The sequence below is a fragment of the Echiichthys vipera genome (genome assembly GCF_963691815.1).
Source record: "Echiichthys vipera genome assembly, chromosome: 18".
Lineage (NCBI taxonomy): Eukaryota > Metazoa > Chordata > Actinopteri > Perciformes > Trachinidae > Echiichthys > Echiichthys vipera.
In genome coordinates this window covers 16207419-16224016 of record NC_139843.1, presented here as the reverse complement: position 1 = coordinate 16224016, position 16598 = coordinate 16207419, and the positions used below count along the sequence as shown (strand labels likewise).

General features: G+C 41.9%; 2 protein-coding genes across 2 annotated transcripts; both read right to left on the bottom strand.

Moving 5' to 3' along the window:
* Window positions 1–9: 9 nt before the first annotated feature.
* Window positions 10–1513, bottom strand: bhlha15 (basic helix-loop-helix family, member a15). The gene is made up of 2 exons (XM_083932456.1): window positions 1395–1513; window positions 10–662 (listed from the first exon to the last, which is right to left on the bottom strand). Exon 2 carries the CDS (start codon window positions 608–610, stop codon window positions 53–55), a length of 558 nt encoding a protein of 185 aa, XP_083788582.1. The 5' UTR covers window positions 611–662; window positions 1395–1513; the 3' UTR covers window positions 10–52.
* Window positions 1514–4886: 3373 nt separating this feature from the next.
* On the bottom strand, window positions 4887–9718 carry LOC310960548 (uncharacterized protein). The gene is made up of 5 exons (XM_083932269.1): window positions 9583–9718; window positions 9335–9434; window positions 6190–6886; window positions 5944–6013; window positions 4887–5273 (listed from the first exon to the last, which is right to left on the bottom strand). The coding sequence occupies exons 1-5, from the start codon at window positions 9605–9607 to the stop codon at window positions 5089–5091; spliced, it is 1077 nt and encodes a 358-aa protein (XP_083788395.1). The 5' UTR covers window positions 9608–9718; the 3' UTR covers window positions 4887–5088.
* Between the last annotated feature and the right edge of the window lie 6880 nt (window positions 9719–16598).

Sequence of the window (16598 nt, the reverse complement as noted above, 5' to 3'; positions counted from 1 at the left end):
CCACGCCGCTCTCTCCCTGCCTCCTGGTCTCCAGACCACCTTGCAGGCACTGCTAGCTGTGCTGGCTGAAGCTGTGCATGTGGGTGAGGTACTGGGTGAGATCATCCTCCCCCTCGTCCTTCAGGTGCTGTTGGTAGCACTGGAGCAGCTTGGCAGTGCTGGCCTCTGATGGGACCCCACCAGCAGGCAGGCAGGCACCTGACATGTCCACGACGATGGTGGTTAAGGCCTTGATGTAGTTCTTCGCCAGGGTCAGTGTCTCGATCTTGGACAGCTTCTTGTCAGTCTTGACGTGGGGGATGGCCTCGCGCAACGCTTGGAAGGCGTTGTTGAGTTTGTGCATGCGCTGGCGTTCCCTCTCGTTGCTCTCCAGACGCCGGACGCTGCGCTCCTTGGTGCTGGAGCCACGCTGCCTGCGACGCCGGCCTCCAGCTCGTTGGCGCTTGCCGTCCCCACCCCTCAGCGACCCCCTCCAGGAGCCGCCAATCCGTTCAGAGGCCTCCGAGTCTTCCTGCTCGCTGGAACCTGGTTCTGTGTCCGGTTCTAGTTCCGGCTCAGGGTCAGACCAGGTCATCCTGGATGGTTTCACAGCCTTCCCTTTGGACTTCATCCTCCTTCACCTTTCTCTCTCTGACAGTGTGGCTCTCACAGCTTCAACAGGCCTGGAAAAAAAGATCCAGGGGTGTTAGAGAAAGGAGGCAAAAGTGGGGGGTTTGAAATATACAAAAGTGGCATTTTAACATGTATTTTCATAGTCAGCAGGTAATTCCCAACTACTGAATAAACCTCTCTCCAATTCAAACAGCCCTGCATCCTGTTGTATCTAATCAGCCTCTTGCAGTGTGAAAACTCCATGATGTTGGTGTGTTAATCTATGCCTCTCTTATCCCCGTGGCCCTGCGATAATGCCCATTTCAAGGTTACACTCACAAAAATACAGAGACCAGCCAGCACTCAGCCAATTCACCTCCACTGCTCTTTCATTTGATTTTCACCAGTAGGCTACATGGCTGGCTTGAAATTTGCCAATGTCTTGAAGAATGAACTTCCTTAAGTCAGTCAGTGTGTTGACATTTGCTGCTGTAGCTTTAGTTAAGGGAATTCACCAGCAATGGAAATTTCTTTAACCCATATTATCACATATGCTAATGTGTTGTAACTGCTGAAACGTTTGAGATAAAGCTGTTTTACATAGATTTGAATACAATAAAAAGGAAAAAAACTCCCAAAAAACACCCCTCTTTATTTTCCTAAGCCAAGTTTAATCACCCTTACATTAGTGTTGTATCTACTATGAGCTCAACAGGCAAAAGGCATCCTCTGTAGTGGATAATCCACACAGCAGCCACTAAAGTGAATAAAACTGTTCAACTACAAATAAAAAAAGTACCTACCTTGGAAGTTAAACTACTTTCCTCCTCCTGAGTGTTTACAGGAAAAATCTCCCACCATGCAGCCGGTCATTTAGAGCACCATCATGTGAAGTAAAGAGCGGAGAAAGCGGCAGAAACACACACGCGCGCAGATAACTGTCACATGCGAGCTACCTGTAACTGACTGATGTACACGTAGCGCTGCTCAGCCAATCAGAGGGCGAGCCCACTGTGCTCTGTCACCACAGGCTGCAGCTGCACAATGTCACAACACTACAGCAGTGATGGGCTCCTAATGGTTGCTGGAGTGTCCACAAATGGGCTACAGACAATAGAAAAGAAAGAAGAAAAAAAAAAATATATATATATATATATATATTAAAAGAGCATATATTTGATAAGCCCTTGGTGGAACAAGTAGGCTATTTACTTCTAAGATAAGTAAAAAATAATAATACTTACTATAAAAAAACAAGTAAAAGTCCTGTATTAAACAAATAAAAAAAAGTAGCCTTCAAAAGACTCCATTTTTTTAAAAAGAAAGAAAAAAGCTCATCATTATTGATGCATTAGTAGGATGCTTTATTGTTGTAGCTGGTTGAAGTGGAGCTAATTTTAACCACTTGATGCACTATTGGGTAGTTTAATCTGTAACAGTGCATCATATTTTATAAAATGATAAAATTGTGTTTAAAAAATAAATAAATGTAGTTATTTGAAAAGTACAATATTTTCACTCAAGTGGAGTAGGAATATGAAACATTGAACAACTTTGAAATACTCAAATAAAAAACAAGTGCCTCACAGTTGTGCTTAACCTACTTTTATGCAGATAATCTGCTTGTTTTGGGTTTTTTTTTAAGGCAATGAGTGCAATGAGTCAGTGTTTTTCTTCATGATTGTTTTTCATATCGTCCCATTAGCACCATGGTGTTACATCATAGTGTTACAGTCTCCATTAAAAGCAACATCATTGACATTACTTGGCCTATTGTAAGGAGTAAATAGAGATTGCTAACAGAGTCTGAAAAAAGTGCATTTTGGTTCCTCCGCTCCTTTAACTCCAAGCAGTTAACATAATTTCCATTGTGGCTTATCACCTTCCACTGCTTCATTTGAATACAGTCCTCCAGGCTACACCTGAATGTACAGAAGCAGGGTCAGGTCCCTTTAAAACTTCGTCACATTGTTTACTGGTTTTTTACCAGGCAAACAGTTGTTGTTTTTTTAAACTTCCTGCTTTGTTTTCCCTGTAATGACAGCATAATATAGATCACTGGATGCAACAAATACTGTAAACCAAATAAAGACGCCAAACAGAACACAAGTAACACAATTACCTGTTTTGAATAATCACCCACACGCACCTCGCCCACTTGTGATCTGAAGTAATTCCACCGTGTCTGTTTGACCTGGAGGCCCAAACATGACTGTTGGCAGTTGGGATTATTGGACATAGAGACAGGGGGTGTCGTGGCAGTGAGATATACTGACTGACCATTCATAGTTAAATCCTGTTTCACAGTGTGGTTTTGTTGAGTGGTAGCCTGATTTCCATATCTTTGTTCTTAATCTGTCAAAAGCAACAATAAACCTGACAATTAGCAAAAGATTACACAGGATTCTTGAAAGTAAAGTTCTCTAAACTCAAAGAAAGATCACTTGTTTTAAAATTTAACTGACTTTAAAAAACATTTAAGAAAAGTAGCGATTAAAGGCTTTTATTTCTGCTCTGTATCTACCGTTTACCTTTGTATTTATTGATTTTGTTTTCTATTGTCATGCATTTACTAACTGTAGGTTCTTCTTAAATGTTTCAGAACTAAACAGGCTACTCTAAACAATCGTGTTAAAATGCTATGCTAATCACCCTAATGCTAGTGTTCTTCCTACGCATGTCTACATCATCTTAACCATTTCTAAATTTCAGAAGTTCAAAGCTAAACTAAAAGACATTCTTTAAAAGCCGACTTAAATTAATTTAGAACTGTTTTACATCAAAACTCTGACGTTTAGGAGCCAAAGCTAGCAGCTAGCCGTTTGCAAACGCTTCTTAACAAGAAAATGTAGCAACAGTACTAGCAGCCGTTAGTAAAGTGTTAAATGAATTAATTACGGAAACATCTTTATGATTTTTTTTTGCGATCAGATTCTGCCAAAATAGAATATTACTAAATAATTGAGATACTTTACTTCAAGAGTGTTTCACAAAAAAGCAAAAAAAAGCAGCCAGAAGTTCAGCGCGATGAACTCTGGGCGGTAGAGCAAAATCTGTGCGCTTTCAACTGCTTCATAACGGCCATGATAAAAACTGTCTTCTCATTGTAATGACTGGAAGCAGCGACGTGAAAGACCCTTAAGTGACACGTTAAAGGAAAATAAGAATGCTGTAATAGCACGTTTGTTAACTTTTTTTGAAATAAAAAGAAACATCGGAAAATCCTTGAACAATAACAAAACTTTATGGTAGCCTACAGTTAAATATAGGACATTACCCAGGAGCCGTTTATGAAAGACGTCAAAGAACAACAGTATAATTCGGCAACATTAACAATGATGTGAGAATATCACAAACATGAAACAACAACAAAAATGTACAGGTGTGACTCTCCCAGCTCTTAGAGCCAGACAGTTTTAGATCTTGGTGTCCTTGAACAGCTTGTGTTTGTGTGTGTGTGTGTGTGTGTGTGTGTGTGTGTGTGTGTGTGTGTGTGTGTGTGTGTGTGTGTGTGTGTGTGTGTGTGTGTGTGTGTGTGTGTGTGTGTGTGTGTGTGTGTGTGTGTGTGTGTGTGTGTGTGTGTGTGTGTGTGTGTGTGTGTTTGTGTGCACGGGCCCTTGTGAACACTAAGACTGGTCCTGCTGGGTTCACTGTTTCTTCCTCAGGTACACTGTATCTAATCAACCAAACCTCGCTGATGCTGGCTCTGTGGAAACATTATCTGTTACTTTTAGTTTGTTCAGTTTCTGGCTCCATTGGCCCAAAGGCTTACACTGTTTATTCAGTCACAGCCGCTGATAAATTCTGAGCTGAATACACTTCAGTAATGAGGCAAGCAAACAGGGTCTCCATAAGCATGCTCTGTTTTAGCAAAACAAACTATATAAACAACATAATACTCCTTGTATTTCCAGATTAACCTGGAACGTGACGATGAAATGGGATTTCAGGCACAAATTATTGGAATTGACAGCATTGATGTTTTTATTGCACAGCTCAGATCCAAGGACACACTCTGGCATGAGAAGCAGCTTCCAAAGAGGTTTGCAGCTGGAAAGGTACCAGCACTATTACACAACTCATCATAGCCATGACCGTGTCATACCAGCAACTGTGCAAGCTGAATGCACTGTCACACAGGCCTGCGTGGCTGTGATGTCATGAACGGTAGGTAGGTGCTTTGAATCCATTTGGAGCAAAGGGAGAGAAAACAAGCCATTAAAAACCCTGACTCATCATAAAAGAGGGAGGGAGGTGGGGAGATGAGTTAGAGGTGAAGAGGACAAGATCTGGACGATTAGTCAGTTTTTCCATTAGGACGAGGCCGGCCGTCTGAAAGAAAAACAAGTGTGGATGTCACATTAGGCCATGGTGACAGTGAGCTGGCCTTTGGCTGACGGCAGACAGATCAGTTGTGATAGAAAGGCTTTATTTGACCACTACTGTTTCATAAAAATCACCCACAACTCAATATGTGTGTGTAAATAACCCTTTATCTCACAGCTCAAGGTCTGACTCAGTGACATAGGTGAGGAACAGGCAGTTTTGGGACAGAAAGAAGCGCCGGGACAGAGAGGTGCTGCTCTGTGTCGGCAGGGAAAGGGTGCACTGCTGAGAGTGTGTGACGCCCTGAAAATGGCAGTTCTTCTCCAAAGCTGAGAAGTCGTCTTCCCACTCCAAGCCTGTAGACAAACACACAGTTAGTGACAACGAAGTGCCAATAGCCTGCAGTATCTGGGTTTAGCAGGATTTACAGAATATTAAAGCCTGTTAACCCTCGAAGTGTCCCGCCCTAAACTTGTAACACTGTCAGAGACCGTTTAAAGTAGTTGAGGACATGATCTAAAGAAATCTCTTCCACTTCGTAGGCCACGTTTTAGTATCAAAATATTCCCTTATTTATCAATAAATCACAAGATCATTGTTTTTGTAAAATATATTAATGTAAGATAAGAAAAGATGAGATAAAATGATTCTTTATTAGTCCCACATTGGGGAAATTTATGGGTTTATGGCAGCAAAAGAGAAAATAACAAAAGTATCAGTAACAGATACAAAATATGATAATAGCCTATAATATATCATTTGATCGTATTTAATGTTTTAGAATGATTTGTGGTTGGATCTATAACAAAGGCATCATCTTTTATGAGTTCATCATAGGTTTCCTGTTAAAAATCTTAATTTTAAGTAAGTGGTGTAAAATGGAAATACTCATGAAAGTACCTCAAACTTTGACTTAAGTACATTACTTGAGTAAATGTGTTTTCCACCAGTGAAACAGGGTCAGCAGTAAAGTTAAGTATTCACAGTTATTTGGATAAAACATGCTAAATCACATCATCAAAATACCATTGTCTTCTAACGTGACATCTGGCAGAGACGTGCAGGCCTCAGAGTGCAGCTCCACGGTGGGACTCTCCTAAGAATAGTTACAGTTTATAGTCAGTGGAAATGAAACAGGAAACAAAGGAAGTGTCACAGCCTTGGTTTGGATTAATAGAGTGGTCAGTGAGTATTTAACCTTTATATACCTGGTGTAAAACAAAACCCCAAACCCACCCATCTACAGTGAAACAGACAACAGGAGAACAGTACCTGATCAAACAGGTAGACCATGACATCATCATCAAAGGAGACACTCTTCCTCTTTTTTACATCCGGGTCCCTCCTAGACGATACCCCTGGACAGGATTTCAGAAGACTCTTAAGGTTGGTAAAATCGTCTCTGATAACCAGTTCATGTTGATTCCTGTTAGAGTTGTTAGTGTTGGGACTATGGGCAGTGGCGTTTTTAAGTTCACTTAACACGTTGTTATCACCGATATGCCAACCGCTATCCCCTTTAAATGTCCTACACTCCTCAGTGTAGCAAATGTCACCAAAACGTTGTAGTGGTATGTCCTCATCACAGAAAACGATAAACCTACTAAGCTGATCCATCATAACACTGTCCCCATGGGTCACAATGTTCGAATTATTTCTGATCAAACCGAAAATGTCCTGCATATTTAAAATAAGTCTTGTCCAGGGGGCTTCCTTTGGGCGCTCTGGCGCAAAAGAAGCTAAGGAAGTAAACGTTGAATGATGTGTGCGTTCCTCCGGGAGACAACGATGTTGAGGGGAGGTAGAAAATCGTGGTGGCCACGGTACCAAGCTTGGTCTGCAGTCACTGTGGCTCCATAACTGAGGGGCTGCACTTCCTCTTCGATCTAAGATCCAGGTGACCGCCTGCAGCTCTTCATCAGCCTGGCTCATCTGACCCGAGGGTATCAACAGCTGGAGCTCTTCATTCCTGTACGAATGAAGCACACAGTGACTTATTCACACAATTATTGATATTCAAACTACATTTTCGGAGCTTACCGAATAATTCCAATATATTAAAACTCATAAAAACTGTTTTTTTATGTTCATGGTCCCGCCTCTTCCACCGAATACATATAGAACAGACAGGAAATGGGGTGAGAGAGAGAGGGGGAGACGTGCAGCAAAGGGCCGCAGGTGAGAGTCAAACCCGCAGCAGCTGCCTTGAGGACCTTCAGCCTCTTTACATGGGGCGAATGCTCTAGCCACTGTTCCCCTGGCCACCGACATTTTGAAGGCTGAATTCCATTTAACTCACTTGGATAGAAAAGAGGCATCGTTGTCAGTGACATCTGTGCTTTTCCTACTTTTACAACAAGTTTAAATGTCTGCTATGAAAAGGCCTGTGATACTATTCTGCTTACCAAGTTACCATTACAATTAATAATACAATTAACCAATTACAACAACCAAGTTGTATTAAACCAGAGTCTTTAAAGAAGAAGAAGAAGAAGAAGAAGAAGAAGAAGAAGAAGAAGAAGAAGAAGAAGAAGAAGAGTTCCTTTATTAATCCTGCAAGGGGAAATTCACTCTGTTATTATTCAGGTTACACACACACAGGCCCGAATACACACACATGCGCTAACAGGACCTATATACATGCAATTAATGGAGAGATGTTAGAGCGAGGGGGCTGCCAAATGGATCGGCGCCCCGAGCAGTTGGGGGTTCGGTACCTTGCTCAACAGCACCTCGGCCACCCTACGGTTCCCAGCCGAGTCACCTGACTGAGCTACTGCCGCCCCAGAGAAAAAAATCTTCTGGTCCGTAGTTAGACACGTTATCCATTGTGCCACTAGCCCTACCTACCTAAAGACATGACTTTAGTATTATGTGTGGTCGTAGTGAATGCCTATGGATAATTGCAGCTACCATCAGCTATACTGAGCTTTGTAGTGAGTTTCAACTCATTACAGTACACTAATATGCATACCACAAAATCAGTATATTGTTAAATAGAACACCTTTCAGGACACGAAGAGTTGATGGGTACTGCTTTGTTTGTCTCTTAGCCAGCACTTAACCTTTGTAGTAAACAGTTTTATATCTGAAATTAATTTGATTTTAGTTGGCAATGTGTTCCAGAGTTGACAGCCCTTAATAGAGAAAGCAGACTGCCCAAATGTAGATCTACGGTATGGTATGTTACAGTTACAAGTCACCATGCTCCTGGTTACTCTGTTACTGTCATGTCTTTGGATGTACCTGGAAGGAGGCTCTGGGGCTAGACTATGTAGACATTTAAAAATGAATTTAAGCAAACAAAGAGAGGCTCTCAAAGTATTTTTATTACTTTCAGGCCCTGGTTATACAGAGATGAGGTGTGTCTGGTTGTGGATGGCGTTACCATAACAATAACAACAGATTATTGCAAGCTTGTTTGTTGACATTAGAGGATTCCATTCAGCTATCACCGTTGGCAGTAGGATAGCTAAAGAGAGGCGAAGGGCTCGGAACCAAGCGAAACGTCACATAGAAGTCAGTCCACAGGTTGTTATAGACAACTGAGAAAGTCGGTGAAGGTCTCAATTTTTAAGTTGAGTAACAACCTGTTCACCAGTTGGCAATAAAAAACAATTGTGTCATGACACCTCAAAAGGGTTTATTGTGTCATACCAAGGTACAGGTATGTTGGTGGCACATATATCTTTTTACGGATTATACACTTACACTAACAGTAAATTACATGTTTAATGTGCCTGGCCAAAGGGTATTTAGTTGTGGATGGTGTACACTGGCTGGCACTTGACCTACGCTCATATGTAAGCTTGTCCAAAGATAGTCTCCTCTTACACACAAATATATTTCCAGTCTGCTTTGTCTTTTTTTATCCACTGGTTATTTTAAGAGGCCATTGAGAGTCTGTTAACAACAGGATGTACTAAAACTGATTTGTCAGCCTTCGTCCGTTGGATCAAACAGTGCACACACAAACACATACATTATTTGGTCACTCACTCTTGAGCCTGAATAAATATCAGGGCCCATCCACCCGGGGAGTCAAAGACGCAATAGGAAACTTTCGCCGCTCTGCAGTAACCAAGCAACCGCTGGATGAGTGACTCAGGAAAGGAAGAGAGGAGCTGACTCACAGCAGCTGTGACGTAAAGGATGTAAAAGGACACACACACTCACACTATGGTCTCGCATGCAAAAACAGATACACGCACACACGTATGCAGTAAGCTGTGAAGCCTGTAATCGGCCCTGTTTCAGGTAGATTAACACCTCTCTGAGTAACAGGTGGAGGGAAATTATAATTACCTCCAAACAACCAATACATAAACAGACACCCGTAAATGCATAAGAGAGAAACACAGAAATAATATCCCAAGTCTCCATTGATTACAGTGATAAAAAAAAATCGAATTAATACCTTTTCTTGATCCCTTTGTCACTGCATCCCCTTTTAGAAAGCCAATTCAAACCATCCAATGAAATCACCAATGTAGCTCCCTCCCTGAAGAATTTCCGCTCTGTGTAAATAAAAGAGAGGAACACGGCTGTCAAATGATATGCATTGCTTCGAAATCTTGCTGCATCATGACGCTGCAAAATATTGCAACACATTAAATCGCCCTGCGTCCAACCATGCATGACACCAGTACATTCTTTTTTTCCTACCTTGCATTCTGCAAGCCGCACTCATTCCCCCAGCTTTTACTGCACGGCGGACGCCTCACTGAGGGCACCGAAAGAGATAAGTTAAACATATGGATGGAAAGGGAGAGAGAGGAGATGGAGGGATGCACAGAAAAAGAGGGCGGGGGGGGGGGGGGGGTGAAGAGGAAGAGAAAGAATGTGAGGACAGAGAAAGGACAAAGAGCTCACATTTACAGTACACTCCCTGAAGGCTACTGGCGTTTCTGCAGCAGCAGAGTAGATGGGGATCAATAACTTCTCTGGTCTAATGTAACACAACTGCCTGAATGATAGAGAGCAACAGCAGTGTGGATGTCACAGTGACATAGACAAGAGTTACTGTGTATATTTGTTAATAACTCTATATACACTATGCTGCATGCAAAAAGCTGTGTCGCCGTTGGGAAGACCACAATTACGGCTCGACAGTACAGAAAAAGAATACCAGGCAGGATTGTCAAGTGTCACAGATGAGTTGTTTTTTCCAGCAACCTGGCAAACACTGTCCCCATCATGAAGCAACAACAACCCACTGATTACAAAATGGCGCCTTATATAGGGTGTCTAACTAATGAGGGAGAGCCCATTCACCATGTGGACATGCTCTTCTTTTGACAAACACTTCTTTTATATCATTATCCACATAATCTTACTTCTATATGCATACACATGTATTTAAAAACACAACCTCATCCCCAGTTCCACAACATTACAAAAATAAAATACCCCATCTTCCAACACCCCCACTAACCACCACATGGATTCCCTTGGAACTATAAATATGGTGCCTGTTTCCTGGGGAGGACTTTTGCCCGAACATCCTGGAGAGAAGAGACTGATGAGTACATTCCACACACACACTCAACCATTCCCAATATACTAACACATAATATTTCACAACATATATTAGTCACATCATGTCATCTTAGCTTTCATTTACCACACAAACGCACATTAAATATCTTGTCCCTCTTTTCCAGGTGGAACCTTACCAGCACAAATACAATTTAAAAGGACAATAAATACATCAACAATTAATAAATATGAAAACAATATTTAAGTGTGCAAATGTACAATGTGCAAACTGTCCAAATCCAATAAAGTGCAACTGCTTTTCAAAATGCCTGTGCAATTATTAAGGTGCACGTATCCCGGTTTATGTGGACAATATTACCCCATCTCAAGCTCCAGGGAGTCCTCTTCTTTACAGTCATTAAAGCTATAAAAGGAGCATTTGTTATTTTAAACGTATGATTTGGTTTCAGGTTGAAACGATTCCTCTGTTTGAACATTCTTTGCCCTTAACAAGGTTATATTTGTTATATTTAATGCAATACATTTATAAAGTCCTTACTGAGTACCTTATTAACACTTGATGAGTATGTCTTATTGTGAAATGGTTCCTTAACATTTCAACTCCTGTACATACTTATAATAACACCATAAACTGTCCCATTTCTGATTTGTCATTCTCTGGAAGCATGGGCGGAGTATGAGACAATGGGCCCCTGGGAAAGAGCACCACTCGTGTCAGGTTGACACAGCAATTAATTGAATACTTTGGATATGAAAGGTTGTTCAAATTCATTCTACCTGCTGTATACAGAGCTGTGTGCTACAATGTATGATTTTGTCCCAGTCATTTCCTCCTACCTTTGCATACCATGAATACCATTTAGTTTGAATACATCTTTAATTTAGGGCTGCCGTGAGTGCACTCTAAATGAAGACCATCATCATCTAAACCAAATAAGTTCAGTTCTTTAACACGTAAATGATCAGATTTAAAAGATGTCATTGGGTTTCGAAGTGTGTTTTTGATGCGTGGTCTCACCAGTGACCAGCAACAGTGAACATTATCTCCCTCTGGAGGCTGAAAGCAGAAGAGCAGACAGCTTTAACCTCTGAAGCAGAGCAGAGAACTGCAGCAGAGCTCTCAGCTTGTTTTCAGGGGGGGAAACAGGAAATAAGACTTTATAAATTCAACTAAGGGAAATAAATTGAATAATTGAAATAAATGAAGTGCTATTGATGCAGGAATATTACTGCTGCTACATCATTACTACTGTTACTAACTACTACTACTATCCCTACTGCTACTGTACACGCCGTAAATCATCGTTATCATCATGTAACTTCCAAGCACCCACATTTATTAGGAAGTTCCCGCTGGTATAGTCCTCCCCCCGGCAACAAAATCACTGATGCTGGAGTTCTGCTTACCACACCCAGACAGCATCAGGATGTTGTTCCCAGGAGGCAACAGTGTCACCATTCAGTCCACCTCTGGTTCCCAAGATAGGGGAAAATGAAAGAGAAATGAAGGGGAACTCAAGCAAAGGAGAAGGGGAATAGAGACGTAGAGATGGACAGATGGTGTTTCCATTCAGAATGAGTGATTGCATTTCATTTCTTCTGCTATACCCCCTCAGGGCATCGTGTCACCCAGCGACCTGCACCCATGGACCCATATCAGGTCAGCCGGTGCGCTCTGTACTGCTTAGAGTACAGTGTTTCAATATAGTCAACTCTTTTTTCACTGGACTTAGCAGTACATGTGAGGATGTGAAAGCCTTCTCGCCGGCTCAAAATGTGAGCTTGTTCTGGCGCATTCTATTTTCACATTGGAGGAATGATTGATGTGTGCTGCCTGAGTTGCTCATAATCTGATATCTCGACAACTTCTGCATCCAAATGTCAGTTGAATAAGTGATACCTCTTTGGTTTCAGGCCTTCTGACTGTCTGGGTGGAAAATGAGGAAGCCTAAGAGTTGCGTGTTATTATCTGCTGTGGTTCATTTTGAGAAAAGCGTTTTCCCCACTGATCTTCTCTGCTCCTTCATCCAGAGGTGTGCTGAAAGCCATCGAGCGTGCTAATATGATTTAACACCAGCCAGTGATCCAGCTGGCCAACTCTTTCGTCGTGCCTAAAGAGAAGTGTCTCAATCCCACAATTCCCTGGAGAACACTTGGATAGCCGGCCCTTTAGGCATCAACAGGTGAACTAGAATAAAGAATGTGTCTGTTTTGCCACCGAGGGTGAGAACATGCCCGAGCACCGAGGCGACACCTCAGCTTGATTTTCTATTTTAATTGGTTTGGTCCTGCTGAATCTTACTGCTCCGATTGAGTTGTGACATGCACAGTACACGCCGAGAAAACTGTGGAACTATCCTTTTACACAGCAGGCGCAGAATCATCATATCCAGCCGACGAGTGACACCAAACAATCCGTGAGAGGAGGGGTAATTGGAGATCATTGGGCTTATTCTGAGCGTGCACAAATACACCACTGCTCGAGTCCCGAAGAGGAACACATGGAGCTGAAGTCACTGCAAAGCACTGTGGGTAATATGGGAAAGTGAAACATCCAGTCAGAGAGCTTGAAGTGCTGTTTGCAGCCTTTATTTGGACAGGGCAGGATCTCATGGCTGTGAAGGAGAGGGGGCCCGAGATGGAGTGAAACGTGACACTAAAAACAACAACATACTGAGCGGTAAACATGTCACTGTTGTGTACATATTTGTTCAAGGTGCGGGGCTTCAACCGTAATAAAACTGTAATGCCCTCATTAGCAAGCATGTAAAGTAAACTTTTGCACAGCCTTTGCAAACAAGGTTGTTGTAGTTGTTGTTGTTGTGCAGCCCTGTATCTGGATGTGAACTGAGTGACTAATTTGTTGCAGAGCACCGGCTGTGCTGCACAGCGGTAAGCCATAAACCATAAACTCCCAGGGGAGATTTTTCTTTTAGATTGGAGATTACAGGGTCTTAAGAGTGTTTGCTGACAGAGAGTCCTTAATATGATGACATAAACGTGTAATCCATCTCAGATCGCTGGCGGAGTATTTATGAGCCTCTGTTGACAGCAGTACACCTGCTCTTCCTCAGTCCAAGACCTGGGAGCTCTGCCCGTCTGAACTAGCACAACTGCTGCCAAGGGCGCTGCCATATTGGGAGAAGTGTGTGTGTGAGTTTAAAGAGAGGGGGAAAATGTGTTTGTATGAAAAGGTGTAGAGAGAGGGGAGAGAGCTGAGTGTGGAGGGAGGGTTTGGGTGGGAGGGGGGCAAGTCTATCTTTATTCATTTCCTGCTGATATAAGAGCACAGATTACTGACAGTCATTTATTACTCCATCATTCAACATATAGCATCCATGTCATGACAGAGGGAGAAATGCATATCTTGTTTACACAAAGTGTGTGTCTGACTTGGCAGAATGAGACCCTGCTGAAAGACAAAAAAATCAAAGTGCTGACGTACAAAGGTCTGTTGTATCAGAATAGAAATCTGTTGGGTGTAAAATGTGTTCAGTGAGGGCGTCAGAGGGGATGTCACTGCCGTCATTGCACTGCTGCCATCATTAATAAACCACTCCATCATTAAATAAGGACTTGCACATGCGCGATGATGAATGTGCACACTTTAAAGCTCTAATTTGCATTTGTTTGTTTCAGCTGTGACATACATTATTTATTCACTTAAGACAAGTTCTGCAAAATGCAAAGGACAAAGAAAAAACACAAACACTCTTAGATCGGATGTTCAGACTCTTTAAACAGCAGCTTAACTGGCATGTTTATATAGTAAGCTGTTTCTATACAAACTATGTACACTGTTACGTTTTCAGTTGTGGTCAAAGTCCTCCTCCAGACATGTTGTAAAAATATCTCTGCTATTATTAATATTTAGTTTAAATCTGTTATCCCCCAAAAAGAAAATAAATACAATTATTTTAAAAACTCTGAGAGCAAATCTACTCTACTCCCTCATTAAGAAATTCAGGATCTGGCTTTAGCCCCGCCCATCACCGCTATAGAATGCCCCAGCCCCAAGTTGACGGGATTGGTTCTTTAGGCATGTGAAGTATGAAACCCCGACTGGCTGAATCCAAAATTTAGAGACTGACATTAGTACGCTGCAGTTTCAAGGCAGAAGTTCTCAGCTGTGGCATTGACTGCTCATTTCGCTCATGATACGTCTTCTAGCACATTAAAAAACATATGGACATGTGAACAAGGTTAAAAACTTGATTTTCATCGGAATTGAAACAAAAAAACTTACACCAAGAGGTACACCTGCACTGATTTGAAAGTGTTGCTCCACCTTACTAATTTATAGATAATAAATTATTATTTTTCTGCATGTATAGATCATTACAAACACACAAATGAACTCACCAACATCACAACTAAGAGCAGAAACGTTTCCAGTTAGTCCTTTTCTACAGCATGTGTCATTGTAGTGTCCGACCACTAGACGACAGTAGAGTGAAGCAGTTGGCTTCAGTGGAGGTAATATGGTTGAGGATGTCACACACAAGCAGAAACTGTGAAACTTGTTGTGAACCTTAAAATAAGGCAATAGCAATATTAATTAAAGTTGAAGTTATTTCCTTTTCCTTTGCATTTTTTTGTTTTGACATCTGCACCTGCACTAGTTGTGTTACTGAACAAGCACCAAAGAGGAAGAAAGACAACAGCTTTCAACAATAAATCCCTGTACAACATACAAAGGACCCCTGGGCACGTATATGTAAGAGGCCCCCCACAATTATAGACAACCAAATTAAAGTCTACTTTTAGAAATTCTGCACCTCTTTGTAGTCATTTAAACATTAACATCATCATTTTGAAGTCCTTTTTTCCTGCCTGTGTAGTGATTTGGGGTCAATTTTCAGTCATTTATCATCTCATCATAGTCATTTTGTATCTCTTTGGTCATTTCTCATCATTTATAGTAATTTTGTTTGTGTTTCAGCAACAGGGCCCCTGACACTATGGGCCCCTGGGCCTGTGCCCGGTAGGCCAATTCATTAATCCACGCCTGTGCCCATCTGTCACCTCATGTGGGCCCATTTCTGCTTCTGTGCTTTAAAAGGTTGAGCAATGACTGCGACTGTGTGTGTGTGTATGTATGTAAACACTTACCTCATCCCCTCCTGTAATCAAACCACAGCTAAGGGAGCGGCTAAGCACGGTGAAATGATATTTCAGCCATAACATAAAGTTAACACACAGTTGACACACACAAGTGAGGCGCAATTGACTTGAAATGTCTGGACTGCTGACGGGCAAAACCCACGATGGGAAAAGTGTTGAAAAGCAGGGCCCTGACCTCTGACCTGACATGCACACGCGAGCCGACACAGCTGTGGGACTTCTCAACTGGTTTAAAGTGTTTATAGGGGAGTGTTCGTTGACAGAGCTCTCATTTACACATGCATACAACCCAGAACAGATAAGAACAGATCCGTTTCAGAAGCTAATCTTAAATGTGATGAGGTTTACAGAGGCCTGTGGCATTGGAAATATATACATAAATATCTTTATTTGGGAATTAGGCACTGCCTACGGGTATATCACACTACCTCACATTATGGGAACAGGAAACTGTACACTATGCTTTCATGTGAAGACTTCTACATGTAGACATGTTTTAGTTTGTACTTCTTTTGTAGATAATGTATGGGGAAAAGGTTGTTCAGAAGGAATATATTTTAGATATGGTCTTTGCTTCTCTGTCCCATATATCCATCTGTCCGATGCACCTATAAATCCAGACTAAGCCTCTCTCCATGACACTATCTTTTCTGCAGCCCCACCCACCCACTGACGCCCGAGGGAGTCCCTAACCCCCCTCCCAAGCCCATCAACCCCCTTACACTGCCTTGTCCCCGCACTGATCCTATCACTTGCCACTTGCATCCTAAGCTGGCTGGTATTCTTCAGGCCCTGATCCAGTTGCACAGCAGCAAACACATTTAAGTAAAATATGTAATGAGTCAGGATTGCCCCTTAGTTACAGCTCAAACAGAAAAGAAATAGAGCAGCCAGGACACAGGAGAGAGAAACGGCTGCACCGCGTATGGAGGATGGAAGCTGCCAAAGTAAAAATTAAATAAATCACTTGATAAATACATTAATATGCCAATAAATGCACCAAAAATAATGGTGTAATTAAAAATAAATGTAGGCATTAATTAATTGATTGGGGAAAT